This window comes from Elephas maximus, chromosome 24, assembly GCF_024166365.1.
Source record: "Elephas maximus indicus isolate mEleMax1 chromosome 24, mEleMax1 primary haplotype, whole genome shotgun sequence".
Taxonomy (NCBI): Eukaryota; Metazoa; Chordata; class Mammalia; order Proboscidea; family Elephantidae; genus Elephas; species Elephas maximus.
Window position 1 is genome coordinate 42,271,243 of NC_064842.1, and position 19,738 is coordinate 42,290,980.

General features: G+C 39.7%; 1 protein-coding gene across 5 annotated transcripts in view; it reads left to right on the forward strand.

Moving 5' to 3' along the window:
* Positions 1-6,519: 6,519 nt before the first annotated feature.
* The window catches only part of AXDND1 (axonemal dynein light chain domain containing 1), a 168,059-nt gene continuing 154,840 nt past the window's right edge, over positions 6,520-19,738 (forward strand). For 3 of the 5 annotated variants that reach the window (XM_049868414.1, XM_049868410.1, XM_049868413.1), the window contains exons 1-4: positions 6,526-6,827; positions 7,190-7,383; positions 8,780-8,952; positions 9,619-9,722. In XM_049868414.1, the coding sequence (XP_049724371.1) occupies positions 7,299-7,383; positions 8,780-8,952; positions 9,619-9,722 (362 nt within the window). In that variant the 5' untranslated portion in view covers positions 6,526-6,827; positions 7,190-7,298. Of the gene's footprint in view, positions 6,828-7,189; positions 7,492-8,779; positions 8,953-9,618; positions 9,723-19,738 lie in introns of those variants that run through there. The other 2 variants (XM_049868411.1, XM_049868412.1) reach the window with 2 other exon arrangements.

Consider the following 19,738-nt stretch of genomic DNA (forward strand, 5'->3'; position numbering starts at 1 on the left):
TTTTTTTTTAAAGTATGCCATATGTTCTCAAGTGGTAGTATTTCGTACAGTGGTATTGTCATTATAGCAGACTCATAACTTTCTAATAAAACTGCATTTAATATAGTTTATTAAAAATCAAATTTCTGCCATCTTTCTTAAAAGTTAAAATAAAAAAATCAATTGAATTCATAACTACATTTTAAATATAAGGAGGGATCTGAGAAAACCAGGTTGGCCTAAGACTTGAATACTACTAAGCCAGTCTTTTGAAACAAGAATGATTTTGTCTAAAATTTCAGTTGTCAAGAAGAATGAATTTTTAGCATCTATATTTCTGTTAAGTATTACTGTAAATGTTTACTCTCATGAGAAGACTTTGTCACTCTCACGATTCTGAATACTGTACTTGTTGGACTGATTGAGGATGTTTTTCTTAAACTCTCATTTTCCTTTTTATTAGTAATATTTTTCTCCAGGATTTTGAGCCACAACAAATGATACCGTGTTGAACCATAGACTGTTTAGAATGCCAAGACTGTCATAATAATTGAAGGAAAGCCACTTTCTGTGAAAGAAGCAAAGTTTGATAGCCTGTTTTATTGCTAGCTGCTTTTAGCAAAATCTTCTTAAACCACCACCTACACTCTGAACAAACAAGTAAAAACTAGCCAATATGTTTCAAGAAGATTTATTTATTTTTACTATTCTGTGTGAAATTATTTTCAGTTGCAGGACAATACATTTTTCTTTCTGAAAAGTAATGAGAATTTCTTTAAGAGCTGTTGATAGTAGTAACCATTATTTTGTGGGTATTATCCAAGAGAACAACTAAGTATTTCACTTCACTTTCTCATTAGACCTCTAACTTGGTCTATTAGTAGCTTTATGTGTGGGATAAATTTTTTACATGCTTCTATTCTAATTCCTGGATAATGAGATAAAAATGAGTTTTTGTTTATTGGTGGTTTAGTAATACTGCAATTGCCTAGATGAATTTGCTTGCCATATGCTAGAATTTGATAGAAAATTGAGCCAGCTTTTACCTGTCCATGGCATCAACATTTGTAAGCAGAAGAAGTAGGGGAAATTTTTTTCCTCTCAACAAGGCACTCATGTTTCCACCTCACCAAAATTATTTTCAGATTTACTGTTTTAGCATTAGGGTATGGGTGGTAAACTTCTAAAAAGAAGTGCATTTCTGGTATTACCTAGATGTTTAAGTCAAGTGTTTAGAAATAGTCTATAATTTATAATTAGGTTTTAGAATTTATATAGGGGAAGGAACATAATGAGGCCCTATTTCTGCCAGTGTAAACAATGCTTATAGTCTTGGAAGGCAGAATAAATTTCTTAATGGAAGATAGTTCATACTTTTTAATAAAGTTTGTATGATAATGTTTACTGATCTTGTGCTGAAGATCTGCCTTGAACATTTGATTTTGTTTCATGTATCCTCATTATCTCTAGGCTCTATGTTTATGGCTAAGAAAGTGAAGGAACTAGAACATAAATGTTTTGAGGAATGAAATGAATGTTATCTATGAAGCTATATAAGGATTTGGTTAGTTTCTAACATCAATAAAGTTTCTATCAGGTATTATAATATTGGAACCCTTTGTTGAAATAAAATGTTTACACTAAGTCCAATTTATAAAAGATGAAATATAGCTACAGTGGCTGAGATGGGGAGAGTGGGCCTCGGTCCGTACTTGCTTGGTACCCGCATGATCTTCCCCCACTCTGAATTTAATGCCCAGTTTGAAAATTAGTAGACAGTAATAATAATATTAATAAGTTTCAGGTTCATAGGAATGCTGCATAACATATATTCTACTAAATCTTTAGTAAAGTTTCCATTTTTTTCTTATAAAATATAATAAGACTTTATAATAGCTAATTTAGAGTTGAGGAAAAGAAAAAGGGTTAATTTTACAAATGATATGGTTCAAAAAAAGAATCTAAAACCACCTGTGTACTCCTTTTTTTCTAAATGTTTTCTGCCCTCTTCCTCCTTAACTACATTCACGTTTCTGCTGTCCACATGTCATTCCCAGTGGAGTGCTAACTTTTAAGCTAGCAGTTACTTCACCATGCTTGGAAGATTTTTTTCGTTTGTATTGGAAACCCTGGTGGCATAGTGGTTAAGTGCTACAGCTGCTAACCAAAGGTCAGCAGTTCGAATCCGCCAGGTACTCCTTGGAGACTCTGCGGGGCAGTTCTACTCTGTCCTGTAGGGTCACTGTGAGTTGGAATCGACTCGATGGCACTGGGTTTGGGATTTGGGTTCGTTTGTGTTAATGAAGTGGTTAGGTGTACTTTCAGTTTGCGTGATACACCTTTGAAACATGAAACAGCTCATGGGCCCAGTAGTTCAGAGACACAGTTTGAAGTCCTGTATGCAGATGTGCCAGTTATTGGGTGGGATGGCTCAGGCCCTGTCAGGGTACTGCCATTTGGGCCAGTGTAGTTTCCTGTGTCTGTACCTTTCTAGCTTATGCATTCATCCATGGTGTTCTGACAGCAGCAGAGGGTCTTTTAAATCCAAAATTGTTTTAAAAGTTTTTCTCTTAATAGATGTCTGTTCTAATGCTTGGCTGCTCTTTTCCTGAGCTCTTGCATCCCCTCTCTTCCCAGTAAAATCTTAGTTTGTCTAATCAGTGATACTGTGACTTTGGTATGCGTTGTATTAACATTAATTTAAAATTTTTTTAAACTGAAAATTATATAAAATGGGAAAATACTGCATATGCGAAGAATATGGTAAATAAATATATTTGGAAGAAACAAACTGTCTCTGTTATTTTAAAAGCAACTTAAAGCTTATTCAGTATTAACTGTATTTGTAAACACAAGTATTTATAGTTCATGTGCATGAAGGCTTTCGTCTTATCATCAGGCAGCTTTATATGCTGCACATAGCCAAAGGGAAGGCAAGTTAACGGAACAGGACTTTCTTGCCTAGGCTAATGGAGGGGGAGCTATGTTTCAGATTACAAAGAAATAAAACCCAAACCAAACTCACTGCCATTGAGTCAGTTTCAGCTCATAGTGACCCCACAGGGTTTCCCAGGCTGTAAATCTGTCCTGAAGCAGACTGCCACAACATTCTTCTGCATGGGCGCTTGTGGTTTCCAATCGCTGACCTTTCCGTTAGCAGTTGATCACTTCAACCACTGCACCCCCAAGGCTCCTTATAAAGAACTGGTGGGGCCCATTTGTGACTTTGTATCTGCATCAAGAAAATAAGTGACACTGACTCTTCAACTGCCTCTCCATATCATGGGTCATTCATTATTTGCTGCTTGATTCTTTTTGCTGCTGGCCTTTTAAAACATACGAGTGAATCTTTATAAGAAAACTCCCCTCACCCCAAAAGGTAACAATTGAGTAGGTTTCTAATGAAAGGTAAAAACCTGTCGGTCAGAAAAGGGGTGCTTTTTAAGACAAGACTGGGGGAAACCAGTTTTGAAACAAGATAGGTTGCTTTCCCTCCCTCCAACAATCCTCGTATCAAACCAAAACTGTTGCCTTCGAGTCCATTCGGACTCATAGTGACCCTACAGGACAGAGTAGAACTGCCCCATAGATTTCCAGGGAGCACCTGGTGAGTTCGAACTGTTGATCTTTTGGTTAGCAGTGGAATGCTTAACCACTGCAACGGTGGTCTTAAGCACTGACCAACCAGGGCTCAAACCCACTATGTATCTATTATGGTTAGTACTTGACATTGCAACATTCTTTCCACAAATACCATGATGATAGAGTTCCAGAGACAAAAATATGCTAAGAAGCACTGTCTAGTGGCACTCCTGCAGTAGAGGTGGGGTGAGGAGGGGAAAGCACCTTCAGAAATTAAATGTGCTCCTATTTCTTAGACCAAGTGACTTCGTTTCCACTAAGGGCAAAGCCTCAATGTGGCAGTTTTGTGTTATTTTTTTGACAAATTTATGAAAGTTTAGGGTCTCGTGGTTTTAGGCTTAGTTTGGTGTGGGCGTAAATTAATCAAGCACATGCATCTTCTGATGTATAAAACTAGAATACCAGTTACAAATTTATGATAAATCTCACAGTAATGATCAGGGTGGTGTGATCAGCATTTACTCTCTGTAGAAGACCAGTTTACAGTGAAGAGGATGTATCTCCCAGACTGCATCATCACCATGTACCGGCTACTGAAGATACACTTGTGAACTAAACAAAAGCATATTTCTTCCTGTAGGCACATCAGTGCGGCATCAGGAGGGTAGAGAGGTGAACTGAATAATGACAAAAAACCAGGACCATCTGGTTTTAAGGATGCCCTTCTTTGTAGAAGTTATACTAGAAGTGATTCATCCTCTGGAAAGGGTTTGGCTGAGCCATACCTAAATTTGCTTTTATTAATACCTTCATTTTTAGCTATAGTAAATCCAAATACTAGTCTACTTTCCACCCAGGTTTCATCAGGGAGTTTAGTGTGCTTTATTTAAATGTCTGCAGGTGTGTGTATAATCCCTGACCACATGCTTAGAAAATGAGTTGGTAAAAGGTAGATGCAAAAGCACACCCACTGTCCCCTCTTTCCGCTCCCTCCCCCACTCAGGGCATGGTTGTGATCACACTGACTGGCTGTCTTCTGAGATGTTATGTCCACTCAAGGCCCTGAGTGACCCTGCTGCTGAGTTGGTGTTAGGCTGCCACAGAAGTCAGCCAATGCCAACAACAAACAGCCCTGTTTATAACTGTGGCACTGACCTTCACTCTTATGTCTTGACATTTTTTAGAATTCTTACCTGCTTGTCCTATTTTGTTGTGGTATTTTCCATCAAAGATGCCATTAATATTTTACATTAGTCCATCTTAGGATTTCCTTAGTATAATTCAAAATTACTAGCGAAGTTTCCTAAGAGTAGCAATTCTTCAATAGTGATGGTCTTACTGTAATGCTTTTATGTTCTTGTCTCTTCTTGTGATTATATACTTCTACACCTTTGGCCCAGACCTTTGCTGAGGTTCAAGCTCATGTGTATATATTATCAAATACCTGTCATTTATACCCAGATGTTGCAATGGTACTGCAAACTCAATATGCCTACAAGGCCTAAACTGAACTTCCTCCGAAGCTGCCTCCAGCCTGCTGTTCCTCCTCTGTTCCCAGTCTCAGTAAATGGCACGATGACTAGACAGTTGCACAGGAGAGAAAATGAGAAATAATCTTTAATGTCTTTTTATTTCCACCACAGATCCAATCACTTTCCCAATCCTGTAGATTTTCCTTTCGATGTATCTCTTCAATCTGTTCACTTATCTCCATGTCCTCTGTATCTTTAGATTTCTGAACTAGGTAAGAAGGTGAAAAAAGAATTACTTTGTTCTAGTATCTGAAGGCTTGATAAACCATCTATGAGCTGAAGCTGGAGTTTTGGGATCTCTGAAGTTCAGTAATGTGGTTATGGTTCCCAACTATACTGTGGAGTCACAGAACTGGTGAGGAGGAAGGCAGGCAATAAACTTTGGGGAAAATTACCTTTCACTACTTGTGCATTGCTTCTGTCCATCACCAATCTTTAAGATGAACTAGACAGTGCTATATGAGAATACTTGTTTTTTGAAAATCCAGAGAAAAATTAGGGTAACGGGAGATAGGCTCAGACACCCAAGGTATCCGACTACAAGAATTGAGGGGTCATAGAGATTCTGCTGTTGTTTCTCTTTGCTATTATCTGAAAACCAAAGCCTTAAGACTGTCAACACAAAAGCAGAACTGTCAGGCTTTCAGTCATGTATTCAAAGTGCTTGTGCCAGGCACTGTGCTTGGTATTAAGGAATATGACGAGTGAACAAGATACCCAAGTTTTCTTCCCTCCTCAAATTTATCTTTGAGATTAGGGGCGGGCAGACCCTGAATTCCACCAGCATTCGTTATCTGGCATTAACCAAAAACCCGAACTCACGGCTGTCCAGTCGCTTCTGACTCATAGCAACCCTATGGGGCAGCGTAGAACTGTCCCATAGGGTTTCCAAGGAGCGCCTGGCAGATTCGAACTGCCAACCTTTGGTTAGCAGCCGTAGCTCTTAACCACTACGCCACCAGTGTTTCCATTTGGCATTAAGGCTCTCTTAAAAAAATAATCCCTGGTGGCGGCAGTTAGGGGCTCCTCTGTGCTAATGAGCTTATCGCATTCTTCCTTGAGAGCAGGTTTTAGAGCCAAGAAGACCCAATGATTTTGTTGGGGTTGGCCTCCAGCATAAAAATTTCCTCGACCGAGGAATGCCTTTGCTTTGTTCCAGGGCTGGGCGGCAGAGGACAGCGGTTCAGTGTCCAGGGAAATCGGGACCGAGATGCCAAGGTCGGGACAGCAGCCGCAATGAAGCCTCCAGCGATGGGAACCCAGAGTTTTAGATTATCCAATTTCCCCCTGAACGTGTCTGTTAGGAAAGTATGCAAAACAACAACAAAAAGGAACAGAGCGCTGCCAACATCTCCACAGGGACCCTCCCTCGTTTCCGGGGCCCCTCCCCTCCCGCGCCGGGCGGGGCCACTCCGGCGCATGCGCACTGGCACCGGCCCCCCGCCGGCCGCCCGCGATCGAGGCACCTTCGGATTCTGTGAGAATGGCCCGGTTAGACATTTTTAGTTTATATTGCCACTGAACCTGTGCTGTAACTTAAAACGCATGGAAACTCCGAGAGATTGTAGGAATTTTTTTTGTTACTTCCCTCCTTTGCCGGCGCCGCTGAAGGCAGCCGCTATTGATGGTTGCTAAGCGTCCGGGTCCTGGGTTTCTATGACTACAGACGGGCATTCCGGGAAAAGGCGACGCCGGGTGCTGCCTGGCGGGAAACGCAATTTGTGGGTGCGGATTGTAGGTGTCCCTTTCTCGTCACCTCTGATTCAGAAACAGTGCTAACCCCGCCCAACCCTGGAATCCGAGGAGCTGGGTGTGCGCGACGGCGCTGTCTGCGGGGCTGGGGCGGGGTCGTGACACCGGCAGACGCGCCTGGAGCGAGGGGCGCCCACTAGGTGGTGCCCGAGATCTCGTGGCGTGGGCCAGGTGTGTCCTTCCCGGACTGGGCCTGACCCGTACACACCTACAGGCTGCTTAGTCGTGTCAGACGACCTGAGAGAACACAGAGGTCTCCCAAAAGAGGAAAAACCCTTGCTGGATGAATTCTAAACCCCAATATTAAACACTTAATAGGTGTCTTTTTTTTCTTTTGCCTACAGGACAATGTGGCAGTCCTCACGTCCCAGTATGGCGCTGATTTGTTTCTAGGCTACCTTTCCGGAGGAATATTTCAAATTATTAAATAGAGTAATTGAGGCATTGTTTATTATGTCTCTCCCGAAAACGCCCTCCACATTGTCAACGCCTGAGGGCAAAAAGTTAAAAGTATCTGCCTCCAAGGAAGAGACAAGAGGTAACGGTCTTCAAGGATCCCGCCGATATTAAAAACCACGGCCATAGACAGAAACCACAACCCAGTCACCTTTTTCTCTAATCTGAGATTTCAGAGTGCCTTAACTAGGTAGTGTTTTCTAACACATTTGTTTAAAGAAAATCAAAAGCCGTTCCTTTTACGATAGTTTTTAGTTGTTTCGCTACTCTTGGTCTGTAATTTACAATTTTTCAAATGCTGCTGAGTTTTATATGGTTTTAAATTCACCCTATTTATATACCTGATTTTACACTAATGAAACAGCACTTTTTGGTATCTGGTTTCTGACTTAAAGAACTTTTAAAAATAGTAAAGATAAGAGAACAACATGCAACCTAGTACAACAGCCCAATTTAGGTAAGATTTAGTAATCTTTCAAAATGAGATTAATTCTTTACTTAAGGTTTTCATTCACATATAGATAAATGCAGATCTGTACGAGAAAAAGAATTCAGCTGTACTTGTCCCTAACCCTGTTAGGCTAAAACTTTCTCCAACCTCATCGTCTTGTTTTTGGGGAAGATTATACTAAACCTCTACCCCCACTCCTCTTTTTTTTTCCATTTTCTTTGATAACCTGACTCCATTCCAAGCTCTACAGGGATAGAGACTTGGTACGTGAACCTTAGATGGTGATCTAAGTCTGATACTTTCTTACAGAAATTAATGTAAACAATAATACATGAGGGGCATAGATTAGTGGAGAGTTTTTTAAGAACAAGTGACAACCCAACTATACTTGACTTACAGGAGGCCTTTTCCCACATTAACCCTACCTTTATAACTTTCTGCCCTAGTCAAACTTTGTATTGTTCTTAGTCCACTAATTTGCTCAGGTTTTTCCACTTTACCTGGAATGTCTTCCCTCTTCATTTCCAGCTATCCCAATTGTAGTCTTATTTTGAAACTCAACTCAAATCCCTTTCACTCGATAAATGCCACAATTTAATGTGATCGTTCTCTCCTTTGGACATATATAGTAAAAATTACTAAATAACTTGACAGTTTGAAGGAGTGGAGCCTTCTTTTGTCATTTTCATAGGAAAATATGTATTCCCATCATTTTAAGCCTATCCTGGTTAATTGAGCAAGCGAAGTGAGTTTAAATTTTAACCTTGAATTTGGGCTAACGGAGGTTCATCTTTTTATCTGAGTTTTTGAACCCGGGTCTGATGTGTGAGTAGGGCTGGGAATATGTTCATTTTTCTCGACTAGATGATCATCTGTGTTTTAAACATTGTGTTACTATTCTTGTCAACTAGAAGCAGTGTTTCTCTCTGTTAGAAACATAGATGGGATTGATGAGGCAGGCTGGGAAACTCCATCTAACTCTCCAAAATACTGTGGTAAGAGCTTTTCTTTTCCATGACTTTCTCAGGACTTCCTGAACTGAGAGAGAAAAAAAATATGGTGGATCGCTCAAAACCCCTTCCTACTTTCCTCCAGAATGAGTTCATACCTGAGGAAGTTCTTCTTTCTCTGACCTATGCAGCCAGTGCTGGTCCTTGTCCTGAAAACTTACTGCCTCCTAAGAAAAGTAAAACCCCAAAGGTAAATATATATATATATGTGTGAAGTACTTGAGAACATTCACCTTTCTGATATTCATTTTAGTAAGTATTTAGTGAGCATACATTATATACTCCAGATAGTCTTAAAAACGTATTTTTAAATTTCCTAGATTGAAAACTAAAATCTTTTGTGTGACTATATATTTCCAAGGTAAATGCCTGAGTATTTTAGTCTGTTTTTATTGTCAATTTACAAAAAAAAAATCATTGTTGTTAGTTGCCATTGAGTCAAGTCATTTCTGACTCATGGCCACCCCATGTATGCAGAGTAGAGCTGCTCCATAGGGTTTTTTTAAGGCTGTGACCTTTCAGAAATAGATTGCCAGGTCTTTCCTCTGAGGTGCCTCTGGGTGGGTTCGAACTGCTAACCTTTTGATTAGCAGTTGAGTGCTTAACCCCTGAGCCACCAGGGCTTCTTCCACAACTCATTAGCAATCACTTGCACTCTCTTAGTGTTGATGTTTTTCTTTTACTCTAGAACTATTCTAGTTTCAGGCTTTCTCCATAGTATGGAATAAGAATTTTGCTCTTTTTTCCATAGAGTATCTAGATGCCCTTAATGTAAATACTCAAAACTATTAAAAATAGATTTCATTTGACTAGAGCGCCCTCTGCTGTGTATTTATGTGTTTTTGGTTTTTCCTAGGGTGGCCTTCTGCGCCCTATAGACCATGTCTGGCATCACCCTGTTCGGAGGAACAAGTTCAAATACCTGATTGACCATCCTGTCTCCCTAACAGGAGCTGGAAGGTAAAGGAGGAGGATAGTGGGAGTACATTCAGAGGAAAAGAGGAAAGAAATACTATGTCATTTTCTTATTGTATATGAGTTCCTTGAGGGGCGGGGAGGATTGGAAAAATCATAGAAACATAGACTTGATAGCTCGTGGTATCTTTGATGAATCAGAATACAATCCGTGTATGATCATTATCAGTAGGGTGGCAATAGATTCTGGCTCTGCATACCTCTGGTTTGCTTAAATTTGTTGTTTGCATGCCTTTGTGTACTTATTCCTATACCCTCCTATCCCTTGTTGTACTAAAACGGACAAGATCAGACAGGTCAGATGCCTTTAATATGTATTTTATCTGTATATATATCTTTTCTTTGTACATTTGAGAGGAAAGAGCAAGGTATTGTAGCTTCATGTGGAAAACCTTCAAGAGCAAGTGTGTAATTCCAGGTTCTCTTCAAACTAAACCCTTATCCTGTTTCAGATCAAATCCTAAAATACCATTTGTTGTTTTTATATCCTTCCCCAAAATATTCTAAATGTCAGCATTTTCCCCAGGAAGATTGTGACCTGACCATTTTCTAAGTACAGCCCATTTATCAATTTACTCCCTGCATACCCCTTTCTTAAATGTCACTTCATTTGAAAGAAATATTTAAACTTACCATACTTGGGTAAGCAGTAGCCTTTCTGAAGTTCCATTTTCTTATTTGAAATAATGAAAGACTTGCCCCATTTTTTGTAACTCCCAGGGATATTATGAAGCACAAATGAGTTAAGGGATATGAGAACACTTGTAAAACTATAAAGTGCTATTTAATTATAAGGTATAATTACTCAGCTGTGTCAGTGCTAGAAAAAGTGGCATAAACTTGGCCTAGGGCCTTTAGTGTCATAAAGTATCTGTATATTATTTTATGCCTTCAGATCACAGTTATAATGATTAATAGTAATAATTAGTAAATATGAGATGTTTGAAGTACTTTGAAAAAAATAATTACCAGTCTATGGATGTGGCAATAAGTTGTCATGAAAATTTTAATGTCAGATGACTTCTGACTGGGAACGTTTTAAATGTGAAGGTCCATATTGTGGTAGGCATAAGAATGCTCACCCTGTCCAAGATATCCACACCATAATCCCCAGAAAGTGTGCATGTATTACTTTACATAGAAGAGGGACTTTGCAGATGTGATTATGGTTAAGGACCTTGAGATGGGGGGGATTATCCTGGATTATCATTGTGGGCCCAGTCTAATCACATGAGTCCTAAAAAGTGGAAGAGGAAGGCAGAAGAGAGGGTCAGACAGATGAGACAAAAGGAGGAGGAGAGATTTGAAATTTGAGAAGGACTTGACCTGCTGTTGCTGGCTTTGAAGATGATGGAAGGAGGTCTTTAACCAAAGAATGTGGGTGGCATCTAGAACCTGGGAATAGCCTTCCATTGACAACAGCAAGGGAATAGGGGTCTCAGTCCTACAACCATAAACAATTGAATTCTGCCAACAACCCAAATGAGCAGGGAAATGCATCTTCCTCTAGGGTACTCAGAAAGGAACACAGTCCCAACCAGTGAGACTTGGACATGTTGGACTTCTGACCTACAGAACTGTAACATAATACATTTGTGTTGTTTAAGGCACTAACTTTGTGTTAATTTGTTATGGCAGCAATAAAAAACAAATATACATATACACAGTTAATAGCATAGTTTAACAAGAGGTAACTTGTCCAGCAACCTCAGGTTACCATCGAGAGCACAGCAGTAAAATAAGAAACAACCAAACTAATATTCTCAGAGTAATATTTTTGAGGGCTCTATCACCAGAGTTTGATGCTGAAAATAAAACACTCTAGATATTTTAAGCAGGAAAGAATTGAATTTAGGAAATTAGGTATTTACAAATTGTTGGAAGGGCTAAAGGAAGCAGTGCCTTTGGGAATAAGGCTGCCACAAGAAGTATGAGTTCAAAAGTATACTCTTTGAATAGACACTCGTTCAGAGAAGATATATAAATGGCCAATAAGTACATGGAAATTTGCTCAACGTCATTAATCATTAAGGAAATGAAAATCAAAGTCACTTCATGGCCGCTAGGATGGCCATAACCAAAAGGATGGGCAAACCTTGGTGAGGATGTGGAGAAATTAGAATTATACATTTCTGGTGGGAATGTAAAATGGTGCAGCCCTTTTGGAAAACAGTTCTGTGGCCCCACAAAAAGTTAAACATAGAGTTAACATGTGGCCCAGCAATTCCACTCCTGGGTACGTAGCTAAAAGAATTAAAAATATGTATCCACACAAAAACTTGTACTTGCATGTTCATAGTGGTATTATCCATAACAGCCAAAAAATAGAAACAACCAATTGATTGATCAATGGATAAACAAAATGTGGTGTATCTATACCAAAACCAAAAACCAGTTGCATGGAGTCAGTTCTCACTCATGGTGATCCTATGTGTGTCAGAGTAGAATTCGTTCCATAGGGTTTCCAGTGGCTGTGATCTTTCAGAAGTAGATCACCAGGATTTTCTTCTAAACGCCTTTGGGCGAATTTGAATAATGAAATATTATTCAGCCATAAAAAGGAATGAAGTACGTACACACATGCTACAATATCGAGGAATCTTGAAAACATCATGCTAAGTGAAAGATTACAGACACAAAAGGCCACATGTTATATGATTCCATTTACATGAACTATCCAGAATAGGTAAATTCATAGCGGCAGGAAGTAAATTACTGATTTCCAGGGGCTGGGGCCAGGGCGGAATGGGGAATGACTGCTAATGGATAAGGAGGCTCTTTTTTGGATGATAAATATGTTCTGGAATTAGACAGTGGTGATGGTTGCACAACTCTGACTATACAAAAAAATGTTGAATTTTACCCTTTAAAAAGGTGAATTATTCTGCTATGAAAACATTCTGCACCCCACTTTGAAATGTGGCGCCTGGGTCTTAAATGCTAACAAGTGGCCATCTAAGATGCATCAATTGGTCTCAACCCACCTGGAGCAAAGGAGAATGAAGAACACCAAGGTCACACGACAACTAAGAGCCCAAGAGACAGAAAGGGCCAAATGAACCAGAGACCTACATTATACTGAGACCAGAAGAACTAGTTGGTGCCCGGCCACAATCGATGACTGCCCTGACAGGGAGCACAATAGAGAACCCCTGAGGGAGCAGGAGATCAGTGGGATGCAGACCCCAAATTCTCATAAAAATACCATACTTAATGGTCTGACTGTGACTAGAGGAATCCCGGCGGGCATGGTCCCCAAACCTTCTGTTGGCACAGGTCAGGAACCATCCCCGAAGACAACTCATCAGACATGAAAGGGACTGGACAGTGGGTAGGAGAGAGATGCTGAAGAAGAGTGAGCTAATTATATCAGGTGGACACTTGAGACTATGTTGGCATCTCCTGTCTGGAGGGGGGATGGGAGGATAGAGAGAGTTGGAAGCTGGCAAAATTGTCATGAAAGGAGAGACTGGAAGGGCTGACTCATTAGAGGGAGAGCAAGTGGGAGTAAGGAGTAAGATGTATATAAACTTATATGTGACAGACTGACTTGATTTGTAAACGTTCACTTGAAGCTCGATAAAAGTTAATAAAAAAAGGTGAATTATTATTATTTATTGAATTATATTGCAATAAAAAATATATACCCCCAATTAAGTTATCTAGTGCTACTGTAACAGAAATACCACGAGTGGATGGCTTTAACAAATAGAAGTTTATTCTCTCACAGTTTACTAGGCTAGAAGTCCAAATTTAAGGTGCCAGCTGTAGGGGAAGGTTTTCTTTCTCTGTCAGTTCTGGGGAAAGGTCCTTGTCATCAACCTTCCCCTGGTCTAGGAGCTTCTCAGTACAGGAACCCTGGGTCCAAAGGATGCATTCTGCCCCTGGTGCTGCTGTCTTGGTGGTATGAGGTCCCCCATCTCTCCGCTTGCTTCTCTCTTTTATGTCTCAAAAGAGATGGACTCAAAATATAACCTAATTTTGTAGATTGAGTCCTGCATCATTAGCAAAACTGCCTCTAATCCTGCTTCATTAACATCATACAGGCAGGATTCACAACACATAGGAAAATCACATCAGATGACAAGATGGTGGACAGTCACACCATACTGGGGATCATGGCCTAGCCAAGTTGACACACATTTTGGGGGGACATAATTCTGTCTACAACACCCCCTTAGTTGTGATCCCAGGATCAGAAAGCTGAACTCAAGAAGCTGTCACTGCTGTTGCTGGTGCTGCATTGCCTCTCTAAACCTGGGTAGCGGGAGAATGGATCCTGGAATGCTACTTTAGAAAAGTCACATTTCCGTGATGTTGCTGGCAGAATGAGCTAAAACATGGCAGGAAAAATGGCTCTTGCCTCACTTCTACCTCCAAACCTTGCAAGAGTGCATCTGATTTGTGGAATTGAATTCATACCCAGAACTTCGGCTTCAAGGGAGTCTGGAAAAGCACTTTCCAACCTCTCTGCCCAAAAGAGGGTATCCAGTACACACAAGGGCTTACCGTGTGGCCAGCAATACGTTAGGCTTTAGAAATATAACCCGACAGTCCTTAAGAAACTTCTACGTTCATAAGCCACGTTATCAAGGAAAGATTGTATATTATGTTAAATATATTCTGTTTTGAAAGGCTGAAAAGTTTTAATCTGTTTTAGAAAGACTCAATGTTTTATTACCTTAAAAAGTATACCTCAGTTATTTGGAAAACAGCCTCTCTGAAATACCTCATTCCCTGTCAGGGAATATGTTTAGATAAAAGACATGCTTGTTTATCCATGTAACTCAACCAAGGATGTCATGGAGAAAAATTTGAACTCAGTTTGATAGTCTGAGGGCTGGAGAATGGGATGAAGAATAAAAGTCTAATAAAATCCAGTTTTTATGTTATAGCTAAGAAGCAAAAAGATGCAGCTCTGCTGCACACGTATGTCACCTAAGTTGGAGCTGACTCGATGGCAACTAACAACAATGAAAGAATCAAAGTTCTTCTGTTTCTCTTTTTTAAATATAGATTTTCCAGAAAAACGAATGCTGGCGATTTGCAAGAGTGTAATTAGGAAATAAAACATATCCATAACTATTTTTTAATGAAAAATTATACTCCAACAGATAAAGCATGTCTGTTTTCCCTAAATATAAGATACCTAATAATTCAATAATAGAAATATGAAAGACTCGTAAAACAACTCTTTGAGAAAATTTCAATGACACTTACCAAGTCAACATTTCCTTTAGAAAGGTATGTGTATGTGTGCATATATGTGTGTGTGTCTATATGTAAACCCAAAACCAAACCCTTTGCTGTTGAGTTGGTTCTGACTTATAGCAACCCTAATATATATATGAAATAATTCACTATTTTTTTAGCTAATACAGTTATATTGGCCAACTTCTCCAGTGTTTATCGGTGTGATAAAAACTAATCACTCACCATCCTGAGAACAGCTTTTAAGATCTTTGTGATTATCTCAAGCTCGTGATAGGGTGAAACAGAGGAACAAGCACAAGGAGTAGGAATTAAAGATCTAAGCTATCTCTCTTGGGCATATACAACAGAGCCAGAATATCATAGCATAGCACAGCAATAACAAAAAGTAGTTTTTACTAGCAGTAAACCCATTGCCATCAAGTTGATTCCGACGCTTAGAGACCCTGTAGGACAGAGTAGAACTGCCACAGAGGAACAAGCACAAGGAGTAGGAATTAAAGATCTAAGCTATCTCTCTTGGGCATATACAACAGAGCCAGAATATCATAGCATAGCACAGCAATAACAAAAAGTAGTTTTTACTAGCAGTAAACCCATTGCCATCAAGTTGATTCCGACGCTTAGAGACCCTGTAGGACAGAGTAGAACTGCCACATAAGATTTCCAAGGAGCAGCTGTGGATTTGAACCACTGACCTTTTGGTTAGCAGTGGCGCCTTAACCACTGTACCACCAGGGCTCCTTACTAGCAATATGCACCCTTAAAAATGTTTTATGGTCAAGGTTGTATATTTCAGAATCCTCCTAGGGTACTAGAATTGACCTGTTGCCAACATCAGCTTGTATGCCACATTGGCTGCCAGATGACACTACCTTCAAATCATGCCCCCCACCCTCCTTTTCATCATACTGCAACTATTATGATCATTCTAAAAAGGCACTTAAAATGTCACTCCAATATAAGAGCTAAAACCATTAAACTCTTCGAAGAAAACAGAGATAAATCTTTATGACCTTGGATTTGGCAATGGATTCTTAGATACGACACCAAAAACACAAGCAATAAAAGAAAAAATAGACAACTTAGGCTTCATCAAAATTAAAAACGTTTGTGTATCAAAGGACATTATCAAGAAAGCGAAAAGACAACCTCCATAATGGGAGACAATATTTGGAAATCATATCTGTTAAGAATTTAATATCCAGAATATATAAATAATTTACAACTCAACAATAAAAAGACAGCCCAATTTAAAAATGGAGGAAGGACTGTAATAGACATTTCTCCAAAGAAGATATACAAATGACCAATAAGTATGTGAAAAAAATGCTCAACATCATTAGTAATCAGAGAAATGTAAATAAAAGCCACAATAAGATACCACTTCTCATCTCCTAGGATGGCTATTATCAGAAAAAAACAGAAAATAACAAGTGTTGACAAGGATGTGGAAAAATTGGAACTCTTATGCATTACTTACTGGTAGTGCAGCTGCTGTGGAAAACAGGCAATTCCACAAAAAAGTTAAACATAGAATTGCCAAATGACCCAACAATTCTACTCCTAGTTATATAGCCAAAAAACATAAGAGCAGGAACTCAAACCAGTGGACATTGCAGCAGCATTCACAAAAGCCAAAGAGTGGAAATGACTCAGGTGCCCCTTAACAGATGAATGGATAAGCAAAATATAATACAGTAAAATCTGCAAAAGCCAGAACCTGTGTAAGGTGGAGAAAAAAAGCTCAAATGTTTTCCACTAAAACGAGTTACAGAAAAGTGGTAAGACTGTACCCTGTCAAAGGTGGAAAACTTGTGAGACCCAGAAAAACGAAGCGGTATCCTTGAGTTCCCGCTCTCCCAGTTTTCACTGTATATGGTTACAGTGGCATATTATTCAGCCATAAAGAGAAAGTTCTGATATATACTATGACATAAAAGAACCTTGAAAATATGCTGAGCTAGATCAGCCAGATACAAAAGGACAAACATTGTGTGATTCCCCTTACATGAAATATCTAGAATAGGCAAATGCAAAGAGACCGAAGTTGGTTAGTGGTTACCAGGGGCAGGAGAGAGGGGAGAGTGGAAAGTTATTGCTTTAGGTTACTGTGTTTTTCTTTAGAGCGATGAGAAAGAATCAGAAATAGATAGTGGTCAAGGGTGTACAACATTATGAATATAATTGTCACTGAATCGTACAGTAAAAATAGTTTAAATGGCAAATTTATGTTCTATATGTTTTACCACAATAATATTAGGGAAAAAAAGTCACTCTACCTTTAGAACCATTCTTTCTTCCCTTAGAATAAAGCTCAATTTTTTTAGCGTATCTTGCAAGGCTTTCCATGATTGGGCCTGTACTTAGTCCTCCAATCTCAATATCTTTATTCTCCATACTTAAGCTTTATTAAACTTTCAGTTCACTGAAGTCACCTTGTGGTGACTTGTTTCTTTCTACCTGAAATACTTTTCCTAAGTATGGGGTTTACTTGCTAAATCCAATTCAATTTTTAGTTCATTTTTTAGTTGCCACTATTTTCTGAGGCTTTCCCTGACTCAGTCTAGACTGTATTTAGGTGTTAGCACCTTGTTCACTATCATAATAGTCATCATCTTACACATTTTTGTTTTATTTGTGACTCTATCCCTTTATATTGAAAACTTCACAATGATAGGAATTGTGTCTGTATTTTTAAAAAAGTTTTGTGTCCCTTTCATCTAGCACATTTTTTGCCACTTACAATGTGCTCAATAAGTATTTGCTGAGCAAATTAAAGAATTTTAAGCATTTTAATGTACAATCCTAGAACCTAGGGTACCCAAATCTAATGGTATTCTAGTTTTGTCCTTGTTCTAGACATTGGAAACACCCTCTAGTCTGGAGTATTCTTGGTTTTTAGCTCATACCAAGTGTGAACTCAGAAATACAGTGTCTCTAGATTTGTGGGCTGCTGTGAATTGGAATCAACTTGATGGCAATGGGTTTTTTTGTATGTTTGTTTAGATTGGTGAGCAAGTTTGGGGCCTTTCTATCAGATTTAATTCATGTTTGTAGCTCACATCAGATTATTATTTCCTGAAATGAATGGTATTTCATAGGTGATCTGTAGTTCACCATCCAGAGAGTCTCCAAATTTGTAATCAAGCAGACTCTTTGGGATGGCTTTGGACCCCATATTTTCATCCAAGACCACATGTCCACTTGCCTTGTTGTTATTTGCCATCAAGTTGATTCCGATGTGTGGTGACCCCCTGTGTTCAGAGTAGAACTGCTCCATAGCATTTTCAAGGCTGTGATCTTTCAGAAGCAGATTGCCAGGCCTGTCTCCCAAGGCACCTGTGGGTGGATTCCAACCGCCAGCCTTTTGGCTAATGCTTAACTGTTTGCACCACTCGGGGACTCCTCCACTTGCCGTACATGCCTGTTTATCTAGATCATCACCAGAATTTCATGCCTCCCAAACCATTTATCATCAGAATTCTGATTGCCCCATATGGCCCTGCACATTCGCTAATCAAGTTCAGTCTTCCATTCCTCCACTTTCCCAAATCCCTGCACTGTATCCTCTAGAATTCAGTTTTTCGTCAGCATAGTTCCCTATGTACTCAATTCCTTCTTTCAATGCTTTCTTTACCTTCTTGCTTTAACTTAAACTCTGACTGTCCTTTGAAGATACCAGTTTATCTGCAGCCTTTTCAATTAGAAGCTGTTATTTTTTTCATATTCTATGTACTTATCACAGGTTGGGCTCTCCAGGAAGCAGACACAGAAATGGATTTTAGTATGCAGGATATTTACTAGGGAGTATCCTTGAGATTGACACCTGTGGAAAAGAGTGGAAGAAGCAGGATTGGGTAGAGGAAACAGTGAAGCTGCAGTGCAGGTCCAACAGACTTGCCAATCCCGCAGGGGTCTCTGGAACTGAAATGGCCCATCAAAGTTGTCCTGCATTAGGCCAGAATGGCAGAGACAGGAAGTGTACGAACTTAGGTAATGTTCTCAGCAGGTGAGGTGATTCCTGAGGGTGCTGACAGTTAAACGTTGTCCACTGACAGCGCTCCCAGCAGCTGGGGCAACAAGTCATTCTTTGAAGGGAGTTTTCTAGTTGCCACATCTTCATGTCCACCACTTGCACTACTCATATCACTGCTTCATATACAGTTCCTTCAGGATTCGTGGGCTTTTCTTTCTAGGGGAAATTTTGAAGAGGAAGATTAGTGTGACAAACTATAGCCTTCACTGCTACAGCTGGTCTAGGACCATACTGAGTTGAAATTGTCCTCATCCTTACCTACCACTGCTGCTCCCTTCAGTGGCTTACCTGGTAGACATGATCCAGATTTCATCCCTGAGGGGTCTGAATCCTTCATGTATTCTAACTTCAGGCCACTTCTCCGTCACTCACAGTTGATCATCAGGTTAACCTCTGTCCATTAGGAGAATTTTTCCTTACCACTTCCTTTCAAAGTCACCCCTGAGTGAGGCTGAAGAGAAGCTGCCATCAGTTTTGGCTTGTACCCACATACTGGGTCTCTCCACCCGAAAACTAAGCTTGGGCTTTTTCCTTCTCTATCATCTGGCCGTAAGGGATTTCTTCATATAGTCATAGGTGTGAGCTGAGGGAGGGGTGCTGATGCAACAAATAATGAATGACATAGAGGTCTGGCTCTTCTTGTTCTTGATCCTGGATGTATCACCTCCATCTTATGATTGTTCCTAAGCCTTGCCAGCTTTATGACTAACAGAACCCAGCTTACGGTGGGCAGTTCTGGATGCTTGGTCAC